Consider the following 15,191-nt stretch of genomic DNA (forward strand, 5'->3'; position numbering starts at 1 on the left):
ACTCCTCGTCATAACATTTCGCGTGGTACCACATCCACACTCATTTTCCTGTGTGCTCCACTTCCGGAGTTTAGTTGGATATAGAAGAAAAACGCCTCGGGACACTAATGATTGGCTCCACCTTTCCCTCAACCCTGCCCAACTGGGCTCAACAATGCATAAAAATACCAACACACATAATTTATACCTTTTCGTAGTCATTTTCTCGACGCCCCTACAGTGGATCAATCGGTAGCTTGCTTGAGTATAGGGAATGCCGAATGCATCACGAATGCATTGCAAGACCGATAGTTGTTGAACGACGGCCAATGTTGATGAGGTCGATGATTTTATGTGCTGCAGGAGCAGAGGCTGATGAGCGAAGTAAGCCAGCACCGTAAACATAACTTGGTTTATTGAGATCGGTTTGATAGGGAAGCACGGGCCCCTTGAGGCATCTCTGTGAAGTCGTCATGGGTTAGCCATGCCACAAATAAAAACATTTCATACCTACTTTGACAGAAGTGAGTTTGTCAGAAATTTGACCGAGGTGTAGCGGGACTTCCAATTCTGGCTTGGAAGCTCCTGGCCTTAGACGTCAGCGTCAAATACGTCATCATAACACGTACTAATGTCTGGTGGGTGGTATATAAACGGACCGGAGCAGCGACTATTGCAGCATACTCACAGGACTAGTGTGGTGTGTGCACCGTGGACACATCGCCAGGAGCCTCAGGTACGACTCACGGTTGTGGTGGCTCAAACTTCCCTTCTTTCCATAGCCATGCGTTATAATGTAATGTAATGTAATAGCCGTTTTCACGACGGGCTATCTGGCAAATGCACGTAATTTGACTAGCTCTGCACCAAGTCTCTTTTACAACAAATATCTTCATATCATTATTTTATTTCAGTGTTTTAACCCGCGCGGGGCTGGGGGGGGGTAAATTTTACCCCCCCTCACGAATTTTTGCGATATCTCAAAAACGGCGGCGCGCAGCGCCGCCAAACTTTCAGTACCTTTTCTTACATCAATTTGACACCTTCCCTGAAAATTTGAGCGAAATCCGTCGGAAAATTTTTGAGTAATTGACGTTTTAGTGACGTCATGTTCGCCATTTTCGCCTCAAAAACGGCAAAAGTTCAAACGCCGCTAACATCTTCATTTTTAAAGGAATCAAGACGTAACAAAAAAGGTTATACGTAATTTTACTTTGTCTATCAAATAGTTATCTCGGTTTTTTGAAAATTTTGGATTTTGGCTTAAATTTTTTCAAAAAACTGATTTTTTGGGGAAAATCATTATAAAATCCAAAATTTTGAGTCTATCGAAAAAACCGGAATATATGTCAGAGAAGTAGTCTATGTGCACCTACATACCAAATTTTAGAAGAATCGGTTCAAAAATGTGGGAGTTATTCAAAATTTTATGACGTCACGACACACAAATGTTTTGAAAAATGACTTTTTTGGAAGTTCTAGACCTCGTACGGAAACAAAAATAGCACCATTCGATTCACCGTGAAAAACTGCATCAGATAGACATCTTTTTAGGCCTTAACAACCAACTTCAAAATTTGACCTCACTTGACCTGACCTTGACCTGACCTCGACCTGAAATTCATCCAGAGGTGGTCCATATCACTTATTGAGTGTGCCTATTGAATTCTATGAGTAAAATGACCCATAAAACATGTGTCGCACATGCCCTTTTCTATATTTTGTTTTTTGGTGACCTGACCTGACCTGACCTGACCTTGACCTTGACCTCTGAATGATATTGTATGCAACGAATATTGTCTTGGTAGCCTAAGAACACGTTTTGGGCGATCAGTCTCAGTCCATGACTCCATTCTTCGGCAACTACGGTGCAAGGCCGATACTGTAGAAACTTGCAATTTGTACCCTTGACCTGACCTTGACCTTGACCTCAAACTTTAAATTAAGTACATGTTTTTAGTAGTTCGTGATGAGAGCTTTCGATTGGCGTTTGAATTTTCCAAATCGGACCATTAGTTCGGGAGATAACAGGGGGGGGGGGTAAAATTTACCCCCCCCCCCCAGCCCCGCGCGTTCGGCTGGAGACCCCAGCCCCGCGCGGGTTAATGGAAAGTAAGGTCTGATAACTTGAAAAGTGAGGCCGATAAGCATCCATGTAAACCAAACTGACCAATTCTAAGAAGCACAATAAACCTAATTTGACCAAATCTGCACCTAACCTGCACCAGATGTGTATCAGATGGCCGTCGTGAAAACGGCTAATAGCAATGTTCGAAACCTATGTAGTATGTAGTGTATTACAGCAATGTTTTTCACACACTGCATTCTAACTAGCTGACCCTACGTTTTCCAAGTTTTTTTTATGTTATTTGTGAAATAAGAAAAGCAACTTAATTCTGTTATAGTAACTTCATAGTAACAATCGTAGTTACACATAGTAACTACATACTGATACTCTTATAAATTGCTGAAAGTTTCAAGGCGTCGATGTAGCTTTGACGAACATTCTAACTTCTTCTGAGATTAGGTCACTTGATGTGACCTGGTAACCTGACCTTGAGCGACCTGGGTCTGAAATTTTCATAACATGTGCGGAAACGATGCATGAACAGATGCAAAAAGAATAGCGGTGCGGAGCGGTGCCGTTTTTTTGCGGAGCTGCTCGGCGCAGGTTAATAATCAAACTGCCATGAAAAAATTAATTGAACTTCAGAACAAGCCTTCGAAAGTTTTTTTCGAAGAGTATGTGCAGCAACTTTGACTTTCTTTAGCTTTCTACATAGTTGGTGAATTAACATATAAACGTAAATGAAAGCACTAAGCGTAATCGACACAGCTTTTGGAGCATCAGTGGACTTTCTCAACAATCAGCAACTATGGATCGGTCATCATGTCATAGCCAGTGACCTCATGTTTCCCTTTCCAGAATGATACGGACCGGCCTGCTGGTTGCTGCTGTCCTGGCCTGCGCTCTGGCGCGGCCAAGAGTGGCGCAGTACGCCGAACCGGATGCGGTTCCCGTCGCGATCGCCCCGGCCAGCGCCGCTCAGGGCACCTCGGGCGGCACGATCACCAAGAGCGAGACCAACCTTCCCGGTGGCGGCACAACGAGTGTCGTCCAGCAGGGCTCCAACACCGGCGGCCGGGCCAGCGGCGGTGGCTTCAACGTCGGCTCCGCCTCCACGAACGCGCAGAGCCTGCAGACGGCGCACGGCACCACCTCTACGTCCGACACTGACGCACAGTCGGTACAGGGCTCCAGCCCCACGTTCCAGGGGCTCCCCGGCGGAGCCGTTCCCTTCGGCCAGCAAGGCTTTAATCCAGGTCTCTTTCGCCTTGGTCAGCAGGGTTTTAATCCCAGCCTAGGCGTATCTGCATTCCCCGGCGGCTTCCCATCCCCTCAGGCACAGGGAACATCTGGCAGTCAAATCACCAAAAGTGAGACTGTCAACCCCTTCGGCGGAACCATGAACGTCGTCCAGCAGGGCTCCAACACCGGTGGCCAGGCCAGCGGCGGTGGCTTTAACGTCGGCTCTGCGTCCAGCGACAGCCAGAGCCAGCAGACTCCGTTCGGCACCAGCACTACGTCCGACACTGACGCGCAGTCGGTACAGGGCGGCGGGCCCGCGTTCCCTGGCGGCCCTGGATTCACTGGTGGCTTCCCCGCTGGGCTCCAGTACCCAGGTCAGCTGGGCGGATGTAACCCTGCTGCTCTGCAACAGCCAGGACAAGCTGGCGCGGCCGTCCCCATTCAAGGCTTTGTTAACCCTCAAGCCCAGGGAACATCGGGCAGCCAGATCACCAAGAGCGAAACCGTGAATCCCCTCGGAGGCACTACCAACGTCGTCCAGCAGGGCTCCAGCACCGGTGGATCGGCGAGCGGTGGTGGCTTCAACGTCGGCTCTGCGTCCAGTGACAGTCAAAGCCTGCAAACAGCTGAGGGTACCAGCACCAAGTCTGACACTGACGCACAGTCGGTCCAGGGTTCCGGCCCCGCAGGCGCTGGTGGTTTCCCGGCTGGGTTGCAATACCCAGGCCAGCCGGGGGGCTGCAACTATGCTGCCCTGCAACAACCAGGACAGGCTGGCTTTGGCGTGGTGCCTTTCCCTGGCGGGTTTGGAAATCCTCAAGCCCAGGGAACATCTGGCAGCCAGATCACCAAGAGCGAAACCGTGATCCCCGGAGGGGGCACTACTAATGTCGTTCAGCAAGGCTCTAACACCGGCGGTTCAGCGAGCGGTGGTGGTTTCAACGTCGGCAGGGCCTCCAGTGACAGCCAAAGTCTGCAGACAGCTGAGGGCACCAGCAGCACGTCAAACACGGACGCACAGTCGGCCCAGGGTGGCGGCCCCGTATTCCCTGGTCGATTTGCATTCCCCAGTGGATTTTCGGCTCCCCTGCAGCAACCAGGACAGCCTGGCTTCGGTGTGGTGCCTTTCCCCGGCGGCTTTGGAAATCCCCAAGCCCAGGGAACATCTGGCAGCCAGATCACCAAGAGCGAGACCGTGATCCCCGGAGGGGGCACCACCAACGTTGTCCAGCAGGGCTCCAACACTGGTGGCCAGGCCAGCGGCGGTGGCTTCAACGTCGGCAGGGCTTCCAGTGGCAGCCAGAGCCAGCAGACTCAGTTCGGCACCAGCACTACGTCCGACACTGACGCGCAGTCTGTACAGGGCTCCAGTCCCGGATTCCATGGGTTCAATGCCGGTCTGCAGTTCCCACACGGCCAAGGCCACGGAGCCATCACACCGGGCCAGTACGGCAATGCTGGCCATCTCCAAGGCTTCCAAGGTTTGCACGGCTTCAATCCGAATGCCCAGGGAACCTCCGGCAGTCAGCTCGTGAAGAGTGAGACTGTGAACCAGTTCGGTGGTACCGAGCAGGTCAACAAGCTGACGTCGGGCACTGGCGGCTCGGCCTCCGGCGGCGGCTTCAACGTCGGCTCTGCCTCTGGTGACACCCAGAGTCTGCTGACGCCGCACGGCACTAGCACGTCCTCCAACACGGACGCCCAGTCGGCGCAGGGCGCCGGCCCCACCTTCCACGGTGGGTTCGGGTTCCAGGGCCTGCCGTTCGCCGGACTCGGAAGCGCCACGGGCCGGGCCGACAGCGGTCTGACCTCGGCCAAGACAACGGGTGCGGACGGCAGCCACAGCACCGTCACCCAGCTGGGCTCCTCGGCCGGCGGCAGCGCCAGTGACGGCGGCACCAACGTCAGCAAGTCGTCCGGCAGGACGTCCAGCGTCACCACCGGCGCCGGCACCGAGACCCAGTCGCATGTCGACTCCGAGTCGGTCCAGACTGGCCGCTAAACTGCCAGCCACCCCAACCCACAGGCAGTGTAAGGCATCATCAGGCTCCACTCGATCCCGGCGGAAGTGTGGCCAACAGTCATGTGTGCTTGGCTTATGCATTGAAGTGTCACCACGCTTGGTGGATTGATTGGGCCGTATAATGATGATACTTTCATACATATGCGTGATATTCCAAAAGTTTTGTTGCTGTTAACGTCGGCAATAAAGTACATTGAAGGAAAACGAAACTTTGTCTGTATTAGTTAGCATATTTGCGCTAATTCAACAGTGCGAAGTCCACCCACGCCATGTGTAGTGTAATTGGTTGAAATAACCGGAGAAAAAAAGTAGGTAAGTGAAATTCGCTGGATAAAGCAGTCCTTTCAACTGATTAGGCATTGTTAATCACCATGACAATCAAATTTCACGCTTTGCAAATAATAAGGAAGAAGCGCCTTTGGTTGTACCTAAACGAATCCCAGGCGTTCATGGTGTGTCAGAAGTGGAAATAGCCGTACGGCTTTAGTTCTCCAGCCTTGTCAAAAGATGGCAGTAGGGTAAGGTGCCTAATTAGCGACCCCTTTAACCTGGCAGTTGCTGGGGTATTTCGCCACTCGCAGTTTGCTGGGGGGGGGGGGGAGGGAGGGCGTTAAACGCCCCCAGCCGATAACTCGAGAACCAATTGGCGCAGCGAAACGCACGAGGCGGCAAACGAAAGAACGCGACGAGACGCTTCAGATGAACACTTTAAAAGTTGAATTTTGAGGTCACGGGTCGGGTCAAGGTCAGGTCAAACACCTGAAATCGGGCTATCAGTAGCATGGACTTCAGGACTTCGCAATGGGCGCCTCTCGTCATAAACTCTGTCAAAACGGTGCACAATCCTTCATATAAGGCCTAAAAGAATGTCAGCTCCATGTAGGGGTCAGTCAAGCATAGGTCAGGGTCAAGGTCAGGTCAACCGGGTAGGCACATATCCCCGAAAATCAAAACTGATATTGGCAGCCTGTGGCACATGTTTTATGAGTAGTTTTGGGCGTAGAACACGATGGTGACATTCATTTTATTATATTTGTACGTGTTTGGTTCAAAAAGTTCAATTTAAGAAATGCATGTGTCATGGTCGTGAAGTAGTCACGAGAAATTGCCAAGATTCAGTTCAAGATTTTGGAAAATGCGGAACGATTATCAATAATCGAAGATAACTATTTCATTGTTCATGGTATTGGCAGTCTAATGGCGTTTACAGCATGTCTGTTTGTCTATTCTGTGATTTTATATGATTTTTTTTAACATATGCCGTTTTTGGTCAAAAACTCAGAAATCATGACGTCACTAAAACCGCGATATCTAAAAGAAAATTCCGACCGATTTTTTTGAAAACTTGTCACAAAAACATTCAAACAATTCCCTACAGGTACCCAAATTTTGACGCGCCTGTGGCGCGCCGTTTTTATGTATAGCGTGGCGAAAAAAGTGGTGGCGTTTAACGCCCCCCCCCCTAGCAACTCGCGGGTTAATTTGAACCGTCATTGCGCACGTTCTATGGGTGCCACTGCATTACTGGCTTGATTTTCGGACAGATCGTTCATTTTTCTATTAAATTCTAATCATTGTCTGCCCCAATATCCACTAATTTATTTGTAGTGAGCATTTTTGCAAGTCATTGCAAAAAAAAAAACGCAAATAGCGAACTCCAGTGGCGCGGGAACCGGGGGGGCTAGCGGGGGTTGAGCCCCCCCAGCTTTTCGGCTGGGGGCTCGTAATGTATTTGAGCCCCCCCCCCCCCAGCTGGAGGAATCGAAATCGGAAATCTACCAACATAATTTCATAGATTCATACATAGGCGCGGGAACTGGGGGAGGGGGCAGTGGGGGAAGCTTGCCTCCACAACTCTGCGGCCGTGGGGGCGGTGCCCCACAACGTTTCATGAGGCCAGGAATCGTTGGGCAGCTTGTCCTCCCCAAATTAGGGGTTGTGGGTCGCAAAGGAAGAAAGCATGTGAGTGAAAAATCCACCTATTTCACTGGCTCGGCAACAGATTAAAACCTTTACTCCAGGTTGCCAAAACGGTAATTTCTTCTCTCAGCTGAGACGGAATACCTCACTTTTTGAAAATATTTTCGTTTTTTTTTGTTGTTGTTGTTGAAAAGGCCAAGGTCTGAAAAATAAGTGGCCTAAAACCGGTGAGAAAACTAGATTTGAGGGTACCTTAGGTTGATTTCTACTATGGTTTAGCCCCCCCCCCCCAGTCTGGAAGAAGTTCCCGCGCCACTGGCGAACTCGACCCGATTAGCGACCGGGGAGGGTCGCTAATAAGTCAATGGGTTTTCCCATAACAAAAATGGCAAAAAAATGTGACGTCTAAAAAGTTTGATATGAGCCCAAAAAAGGTAACCTATACTAAAAGCACTCAATAACTGGAACAGGGGCGTTTATCCAACACCTTTATGAGAGTGTCAACTGATCACGTGATGCACCAAAGGCGAAAATAAGGCAAAAACCCCAGTTTTGCAATGGTTGAATAGAAATAAAAGAAAAGTAGAAAAAGTCCTCCAACCTTCATCCTCACAAAAAGTGCAATTCCCCGTGTGTCGCAAATGCATGCCTTTTGTGTACTCGTATGCTCGTCACCACATTTCTACCAACGTTTTAATGAATATGCTGCGGTCTGTGCTAAGCGATAAAATGGTGTTTTTCACCACTCTGCCCTGCAGTGTATGTACATCCATGATCCAGTGTCAATAGCATTTCTGAATACGGCAAAGTAATCAAGGATGTGGTCAGCGGAAGAATTACAAGGTATTTACTATTTATCATTGGCACGCCCACAATGGTGATTTTGTTTTTGCGATTCTTATCACTGGTTTGACCACTGGAGAGATTAAGTTATTTTTAGCCACCCATTACGATTCGGTGCATTTGCCGGCTCCTTATTAACTCGGACTGCCAAATGCCAATGCCACTTCGTCCAGAACCCAAATCGATTGATTTTACCATGTGTTTATTTCACATTCTTGTCTTTATTCACATATTTCCCATAGGCATTGATTCAATCGAAACAATGAAGCTCACGGCCCGTCAAAGCTGACAATGTTACAAACATGAAATAATCTCAGACAATAACAATAGTTTCTGAATGCAGTTGGGCCCACTGGCTCGTTTCAAACAGCGATGTTGACTTGGCAGAGGAACAGGTCACCAAGAGGTTACCGGCTCACCCTGCCCTGTGCCTTTGTGACGCCCTTCCGCGGCGTCCCGGGAGTTGCTCCATAGCCGAGGCGTGCCAGACCAGACCAGACTAGGCCAGGCGGCGGCCTACCGGCCGGTGCTCTGGTTGGACTCGGCGTTCACGTTGCTGCTGGTCTGGGAGCCGAACGGCGTGTTAACGTCGGTGACGCTGCCGGAGGCCTGGTTGGTGCTGATGCCGCCGTTGGTGGCGCTGCCGCCGGCCGAGGAGCCCAGCTGCGTGATGGTGGTCTGGCTGCCGTCCGGTCCGGTGGTCTTGCCCTGCGTCAGCTGGCTGCCGGCGGTACCGGCGGCCGTGCCAAACCCGGGGAGCGGGGGGAAGGGGAAGCCGGGCAGCACCGGGTTAGAGCCTTGGTTGGAGACGGCGCTCGTCTGCGAGTTGCTGCCCTGCGAGAACAGGTTGCTGAAGCCGACGGTGGAGGCGCCGGCTGAGCCCTGGTTGAAGCCGCCGTTGGCCGCCTGGCCGCCGGTTTCCGCCTGCTGCTGAGTGAGGACCGAGGAGCCGCCAGGGACGAACGTCTCGCCCTTGACCACGCCGCTGGTCGACTGGCCCGACGACTGGGGCACCGGGAACGGGACGGGCGTCAGCCGCTGCTGCGGCCGCGCCACGGCGCAGGCCGTCACCGCCAGCAGCACCAGACCGGAGCGGAACATTCTGGAACAAAGGCGGAAACAAGCGCGTCACCGGCTGGCCGGAGCAATGCTGCATGCCTGGATATTCCAGCTCGAAACGGTCACTCGCAGAGATCGTTACATCAAATCCTGCCAAATTGCATTGCACTCATTTGGCATGGTTCTATTCACTTAGCTTTCTCTACTCCATCATCTTCAATCGTGTCACACTATATGCAATGAAAGTAAAAACAAAAAGTAAATAATGGTATGTTTAATGAAATCGCAACAAGGATTACAATCATCGATCATGCAGCGAAATTACCAGAAAAATACAGAAAATGTATCTGGTAGGTAAATGGAACTTCTGTACCTATAACAGTCAATTGAACTGCTAGTTTTATTTCTGTCACGCTGCTACACTGAGTCCGTTTATAATCGCCCCGCCGCGCCGGTGCGCTGCTGCTGCTGAATTGAGCGCGACTCACCTGTCGGATTAGAGGGGTTGGTGGTGGTGGTGTGTGTGTGTGTGTGTGTGTGCTGCCAGGTAGCTGAGTGTCGGTAACCGGCGCCGCCGCGGCTCTTATACCAGTCGCGTCGCGCACGTCATCAACCGGCCCCGCTGCCGGCGGCGCCGGGTTCCGCGCAGCGCGAGCAGCTTACCTGGCCGGCCGCGGAGCGTCCGCCGCTTCCTCACTTGGCTGCCCCCCCCTCCTCCCTGGCCGGTGTCGGGTGAGCCCGCAGTAACTCTTCTCATAACCATATGCTGATCGACCTTCGGCAGCGCCGAGTGCGGTCGGCTGACCAAACCACAAAGCCCACCGGCCACTTGAATGGTGCGCATATATTCCGTCGCGTCCGGGGCGCCAGACTACCCTCGTAATGCAGAAATGTGTTGTCGATATTTAGTTACATCGTTTTCTAAAAAAAGCGGCCAAATTACCCCACTCGCCCCTATGTGTTCTATCATATATATTCCGTTTCTTTCGAAAAGTAAAAAGGTTATATGCACAAATTTTGAAAATACACTGTTGAGATCTTATCTATATGTGATCTTATCTTATATGTTACAATTATCGTACATATAGGTAAAGTTGCTACATTTGGCATTTTTCAAACTTTGGAAAATCCGATATAGCAGTTTCAGAGCGTTTTGCATGTGGAGCGCTCTGATGCAAAGAAATTAGTTCTATGTAGCATTAAAAGTGAGCTCTTGAGAGCAATTGCTGTATTTCAATGTTTTGCATCAAAATCCGCCGAACAATCCGCGTCACTCTGATGTTGGCCGACTTAACCCGCGCACCGACGGGGGTCTGCGCCAACTTCGCACCGACGGAGGGGGGGGGGGCGGATGACCGCCCCCCCCCCTGAGATCTCGAGAACGAAGCAAGATAGCGACAAGCGGTAAACGGCATCGGATACGCACGGACAAGGTCTACAATTTTTACAAAGGTCATTTTCAGGTCAGGTCAAAGATGACGTCACAGGGGTCGAAAAAGTCAAAATGGCGGCGCTAGATATGGAGAGTTTTTCTCGAATAACTTTCGAATTGGTCAAGCTAGGAACAAACTAAGGGCATCATCGTGATCCTCTCGTCAATCCGCATCGAATGATATATATGTTGACCTCGAAAGGTCAAGGTCAAAGGTTGACCTCAGGTCACGTGACCTCGAGGTCATCATGTATATCATTCGATGCGTCTTGACGAGCTGAACACAATGAGACCATTCGCGCGGCTGTATCGCGTTCCTGTACGGAGTTATTGGCAAAAAACCGCTGGTGACCTTTGATGACGTCACATGACCTTACAGCTGCCCAACAGCAAAACAGACCTCAAGGTAGTGAAGGTTGATCGTATATGAAGTTATGTATGGTATATGGGGCCATTCCGACCCGTTTTAGTGGTAAAAACAGGGAGTTGATTTTTCCCCCATTGACTTATAATGGGGAGGTCGCGAAATTGACCTGACCTTAAGTCACCGAAATCAAAATTCCGAGATAAACTAATTGTAGCTACTAATGACCTTATAACATCCTGCGACTTTCAAAGGTCTCCGACATCTACTGTAGCTCTGGCACGGTGACAAAGTTGCAAAAAAGTGACTTGAGGTTGGGTCATTCAAAGTACCTGGTGACCTGACCTTAAAAGTTAGGAGGTTCAAATTTGCACACCATGTGTAAAATTAATGACAAAACATTCGTACCAAATTTCGCGGCGCTACGCGCCGCGGTTTTCCCGCTATCCGCGAAAAATCTCAGGGAGGGGGGCGGATATCCGCCCCCCCGTCGGTGCGCGTGTTATGGTAGGTACAAATTCTTATTTGCACACAGACACAAGGTGTCAAATTGGTGCAGTCTGTTATGTTTTGGTTCGTTTCGAGTGAAAGAGCACACAATCAATGAAAAACGCGATTTATTTACTGCGATACGTTCAGGCCGAAAGAGTGTCCAAAAAGAGAAACAAGTATGGCGAGCGCCGCGCCTAGTCGCCCGCGCCAGCTCTGCCGCTCGGCGCGCAGTCAGCTGGCGGCGGCAGAGGCGCTCACAGGCATGGAGCCGGGGCGGCCAGCGGTGGCGGCGGCAGGGGCGCGCGCAGGCGCGGCCAGCAGCCGTGCGGGGGCTGGACCATAATACAACACCTCCCCCCCAAGACGATCACATCGTCTTCACTCCAAGGCGCCACAGCGGACCCTCCGGGGTCCGGGCGCACAAGGCCACCGCAGCGCGGTGCAGACGGCGGCGCCTGCGCTCTCTTCCGCGGCGTCTCAGGCGCTTCTTGCAGCGGACGCGCCCGCCGTCGCACGGGGAGGTCCGCGGCAGGCGTGGCTCCGGTGTCGGTGGCGGCCACGGGTCGCGGTCAGCGGCGGCTCTGGTCACCCTTAGACTCGGGGCCACGAGCGGCGGCAGACGCGAGTCGCACTCCGTATCCCGCTCAGCGAGCATAGCTGCGACGGCAGCTGCGTGAAGCGGGTCCTCAGCGTCCTCCCACACCTCGTCATCGACGGTCGGACCGAGCACGTCATCCACCACCTCGACCGAGTGGAGGGTGGTGTCACCGAGGTTCGTGTCACCGCGCCGGTCGGACTTGTCACCGGCGGACACGCATCCCTGCGGCGTACGGAGGAGCGCGGCGGCGTGAGCCGCTACTATTTGTTCGGGCGGGTCTATGTCCCCACTCCGTACTGGCAGGCCTCCCGCCGGCGGCGGCGAGGCTCCGTAGGCGTCAGCCAGCTCGGTAGGCTGCGCCGCATGACTACAGCCGGCTTGGCCGGTGCCCGCCGGCGGCGGCGACTCGGCGGTGCTGGCGGCTGGGCCTCCATCCGTGTTTCGAGTTGGCATGCCTCCCGCCGGCGGCAGCGAGGCTCCGTAGACGTCAGTAGTCTTACTCAGCTCGGTGGGCTGTGCCGCACAACAGTCGGCTTGGCTGGTGTCCCCCGGCAGCGGCGACACGGCGTAGCCGGCGGCTGTACCTCCGTCCCTGGTCCGCGTGGGTAGGCCTCCCGCCGGCGGCGGCGAGGCTCCGTAGGCGGCAGCCGGCCTGGTAGACTGCGCTGCAGTGCACCCAATCTGGCCAGTGTCCGCCGGCGGCGGTGACACGGCGGGGCCGGCAGCTCCACCTCGGCCCGTGCTCAGCGTTTGTAGACCTCCCGCCGGCGGCGGCGAGGCTCCGTAAGCTACAGCCGCTGCATCCGGGCCTGCAGGCTGCACCGCAGTGGCCCCGGGTTGGCCCATGTCCGCCGGCGGCGGCAACACGGCGTCACCAGCGGCTTCGTTTCCATGGCTGGTCCGCGTTGGAAGGCTTCCCGTCGGCGACGGCGAAGCTCCGTGGGCGTCAGCCGGCTCTGTAGGCTGCGCCGCGGTACATCCAGCTCGGTCCGTGTCCGCCTGCGGCGGTGACACGCCGGGGGCTGCCTCCATGGTCTGTGCTGGCCAGCCTCCCGCCGGCGGCGGGCAGGTTCCGCGCGCGCCAGCCGGCTCGGTGGGCTGCGCCGCGGTACGGCCGGCTCCTCTGCCCGTGTCTGCCGGCGGCAACGACACGGCGGCGCCGGTGGCTGCCGATGGGCCTCCCGCCGGCGGCGGCGAGGCTCCGTACCCTCGGTCCGTGCTCCAAGTTGGGATACCTCCCGCCGGCGGCGGCGAGGCTCCGTAGGCGTCAGCAGCGTCACTCAGCTCCGTGGGCTGCAGCGCAGTGTGCCCGGCTTGGCCCGTGTCCGCCGGCGGCGGTGACACGGCGGTGCCGGCGGCTACCGCTACTAGCGCCACCCCCGGAGAGTCTCGTACTCTCGTCACTGCAGATGGCGCCACCGCTGTGGTGCTGGCCCTCTGGTGGCACACCACCTCAAAATGTCCTGGTTCGCCACACGCACGACAGATGGCGCCAGCGGCGCGACACGTGTCTCCTCCGGCGTGCTGGCGACGGCCACAGGTAGGGCAGCGCTCAAGAAACTGACGATTGGTGGCGGCGGCGGCATGGGCGACACTCGGCCGACTGTGGTCCCTCTTGTAGGGCGACAGGTGGGCCACGAAATGTCCCTTGGTGCCGCAGAGGTCTTGGCACGTGACATGGGCACTCCACCTTTCCCCCACTGTCACGGCGTGTCTGAGCGTCGGCTCAGAGTCCTCCAGCCTGCTCACCGCTCTTGTCTCACTGTCGCGCACACTGCACTCGGCACGGGCTTTGAACGTCGAGGCCGACTTCGGTTGCGGGGCCGGAGTCGCCGACGCCGGCAGGCAGGCAGTCCGGCGGGCGGCGGCATCTGGTCCAACGGATCCATCAGCGCCTCGCTCAGCCCCCGACTCTGACACTCTGACTCCGGCCGTCGTGCCCGTCCCGGTCCCCGCGGAGGGCTCTCTGTACAGCAGCCTCTCCAAACGCTCCAGGCGCTTGTCGGCCTCGGCGGCTCTCTCCGTCTGCCTCTCCAGCAGCGCCGTCAGTTCTTGAATCAAAAATTTCTTCATCGCGCTGTAAGCTGCTCAGTCACGTAATAATTCACAAAACCGACCGCGCCATGTTATGTTTTGGTTCGTTTCGAGTGAAAGAGCACACAATCAATGAAAAACGCGATTTATTTACTGCGATACGTTCAGGCCGAAAGAGTGTCCAAAAAGAGAAACAAGTATGGCGAGCGCCGCGCCTAGTCGCCCGCGCCAGCTCTGCCGCTCGGCGCGCAGTCAGCTGGCGGCGGCAGAGGCGCTCACAGGCATGGAGCCGGGGCGGCCAGCGGTGGCGGCGGCAGGGGCGCGCGCAGGCGCGGCCAGCAGCCGTGCGGGGGCTGGACCATAATACAACACAGTCGAAGGTACTGCAAGTTTCGTGTCGATGCGTCCAGCGGTTTAGAAGATATTGCAGGAAAACGGGAAAGAGCTGGCTCTGTGGAGCTCTCCAGTCATGCTCGGGATAACCTGGGTAAATCCTGTCACTGCCTACATGCTGACATGAGGCAATAATTCGGACAATAATACATATCGTGCACGCTGAAACAGCGAAACGTCACAAACTGTTTTAGTTCGGGGGAAATGCACGAGGGTAAGGTTTTCAGTTCTCAGTAGATACATATGTCGGCACGCCGCGGCGGCAGCCGGTTTGCAGGTCCGCAGTAACTGAGATTAGGTGTATGTAGTTGGAACAGAACTGGACATCACGTCTATCTTCAGCCGCTGACAATCGCTGCAGCCTGACAAATGCCAACTGTACCGGTTCTGAGGGTCGGAATCGGCGGCGGCGGCGGCGGATTGGCGGTGGCAGTGGTGAGGTTTGGGGCGCCTGGAGATACGATACCCTCTGCTCCACTGGCGGATCCAGGCTTGCGTTTTTTTTTTTGGGGGGGGGCCAACTCATGCAGGAGCCAAACATAGGGTACCCCCAAATCCTGTTTTCTCATCGGATTTAGGCCACTTATTTTTCGTCACAGCCCTGACACTATGAATATTTTTTTTAACTAAAAAGAAAAATATATAAATGGTAGCCCACCCGACCCATGCCTTTATATTACTTTGTAAACACTTACCATTGCTTTTGTCGACCAGTTAACCCGCTTCGTGTCAGTGCTTGGGTCC

General features: G+C 54.1%; 2 protein-coding genes across 2 annotated transcripts; one reads left to right on the top strand and one right to left on the bottom strand.

The window, feature by feature from the left end:
* The first annotated feature begins 428 nt into the window (after window positions 1–428).
* Window positions 429–5,521, top strand: LOC122370877 (uncharacterized transmembrane protein DDB_G0289901-like). Its single transcript, XM_043346823.1, has 2 exons — window positions 429–715; window positions 2,906–5,521. The coding sequence occupies exon 2, from the start codon at window positions 2,907–2,909 to the stop codon at window positions 5,289–5,291; it is 2,385 nt and encodes a 794-aa protein (XP_043202758.1). The 5' UTR covers window positions 429–715; window position 2,906; the 3' UTR covers window positions 5,292–5,521.
* Window positions 5,522–8,260: 2,739 nt separating this feature from the next.
* On the bottom strand, window positions 8,261–9,712 carry LOC122370878 (mucin-19-like). The gene is made up of 2 exons (XM_043346824.1): window positions 9,623–9,712; window positions 8,261–9,177 (listed from the first exon to the last, which is right to left on the bottom strand). Exon 2 carries the CDS (start codon window positions 9,174–9,176, stop codon window positions 8,592–8,594), a length of 585 nt encoding a protein of 194 aa, XP_043202759.1. The 5' UTR covers window position 9,177; window positions 9,623–9,712; the 3' UTR covers window positions 8,261–8,591.
* Between the last annotated feature and the right edge of the window lie 5,479 nt (window positions 9,713–15,191).

The sequence above is a fragment of the Amphibalanus amphitrite genome, unplaced genomic scaffold, assembly GCF_019059575.1.
Source record: "Amphibalanus amphitrite isolate SeventyFive unplaced genomic scaffold, NRLGWU_Aamphi_draft 001179F_arrow, whole genome shotgun sequence".
Lineage (NCBI taxonomy): Eukaryota > Metazoa > Arthropoda > Thecostraca > Balanomorpha > Balanidae > Amphibalanus > Amphibalanus amphitrite.

Bases quoted from the DNA above. Each gene is read 5' to 3' on its own strand.
- LOC122370877 (XM_043346823.1), top strand. From the start codon at position 2,907: ATGATACGGACCGGCCTGCTGGTTGCTGCTGTCCTGGCCTGCGCTCTG.
- LOC122370878 (XM_043346824.1), bottom strand. From the start codon at position 9,176: ATGTTCCGCTCCGGTCTGGTGCTGCTGGCGGTGACGGCCTGCGCCGTG.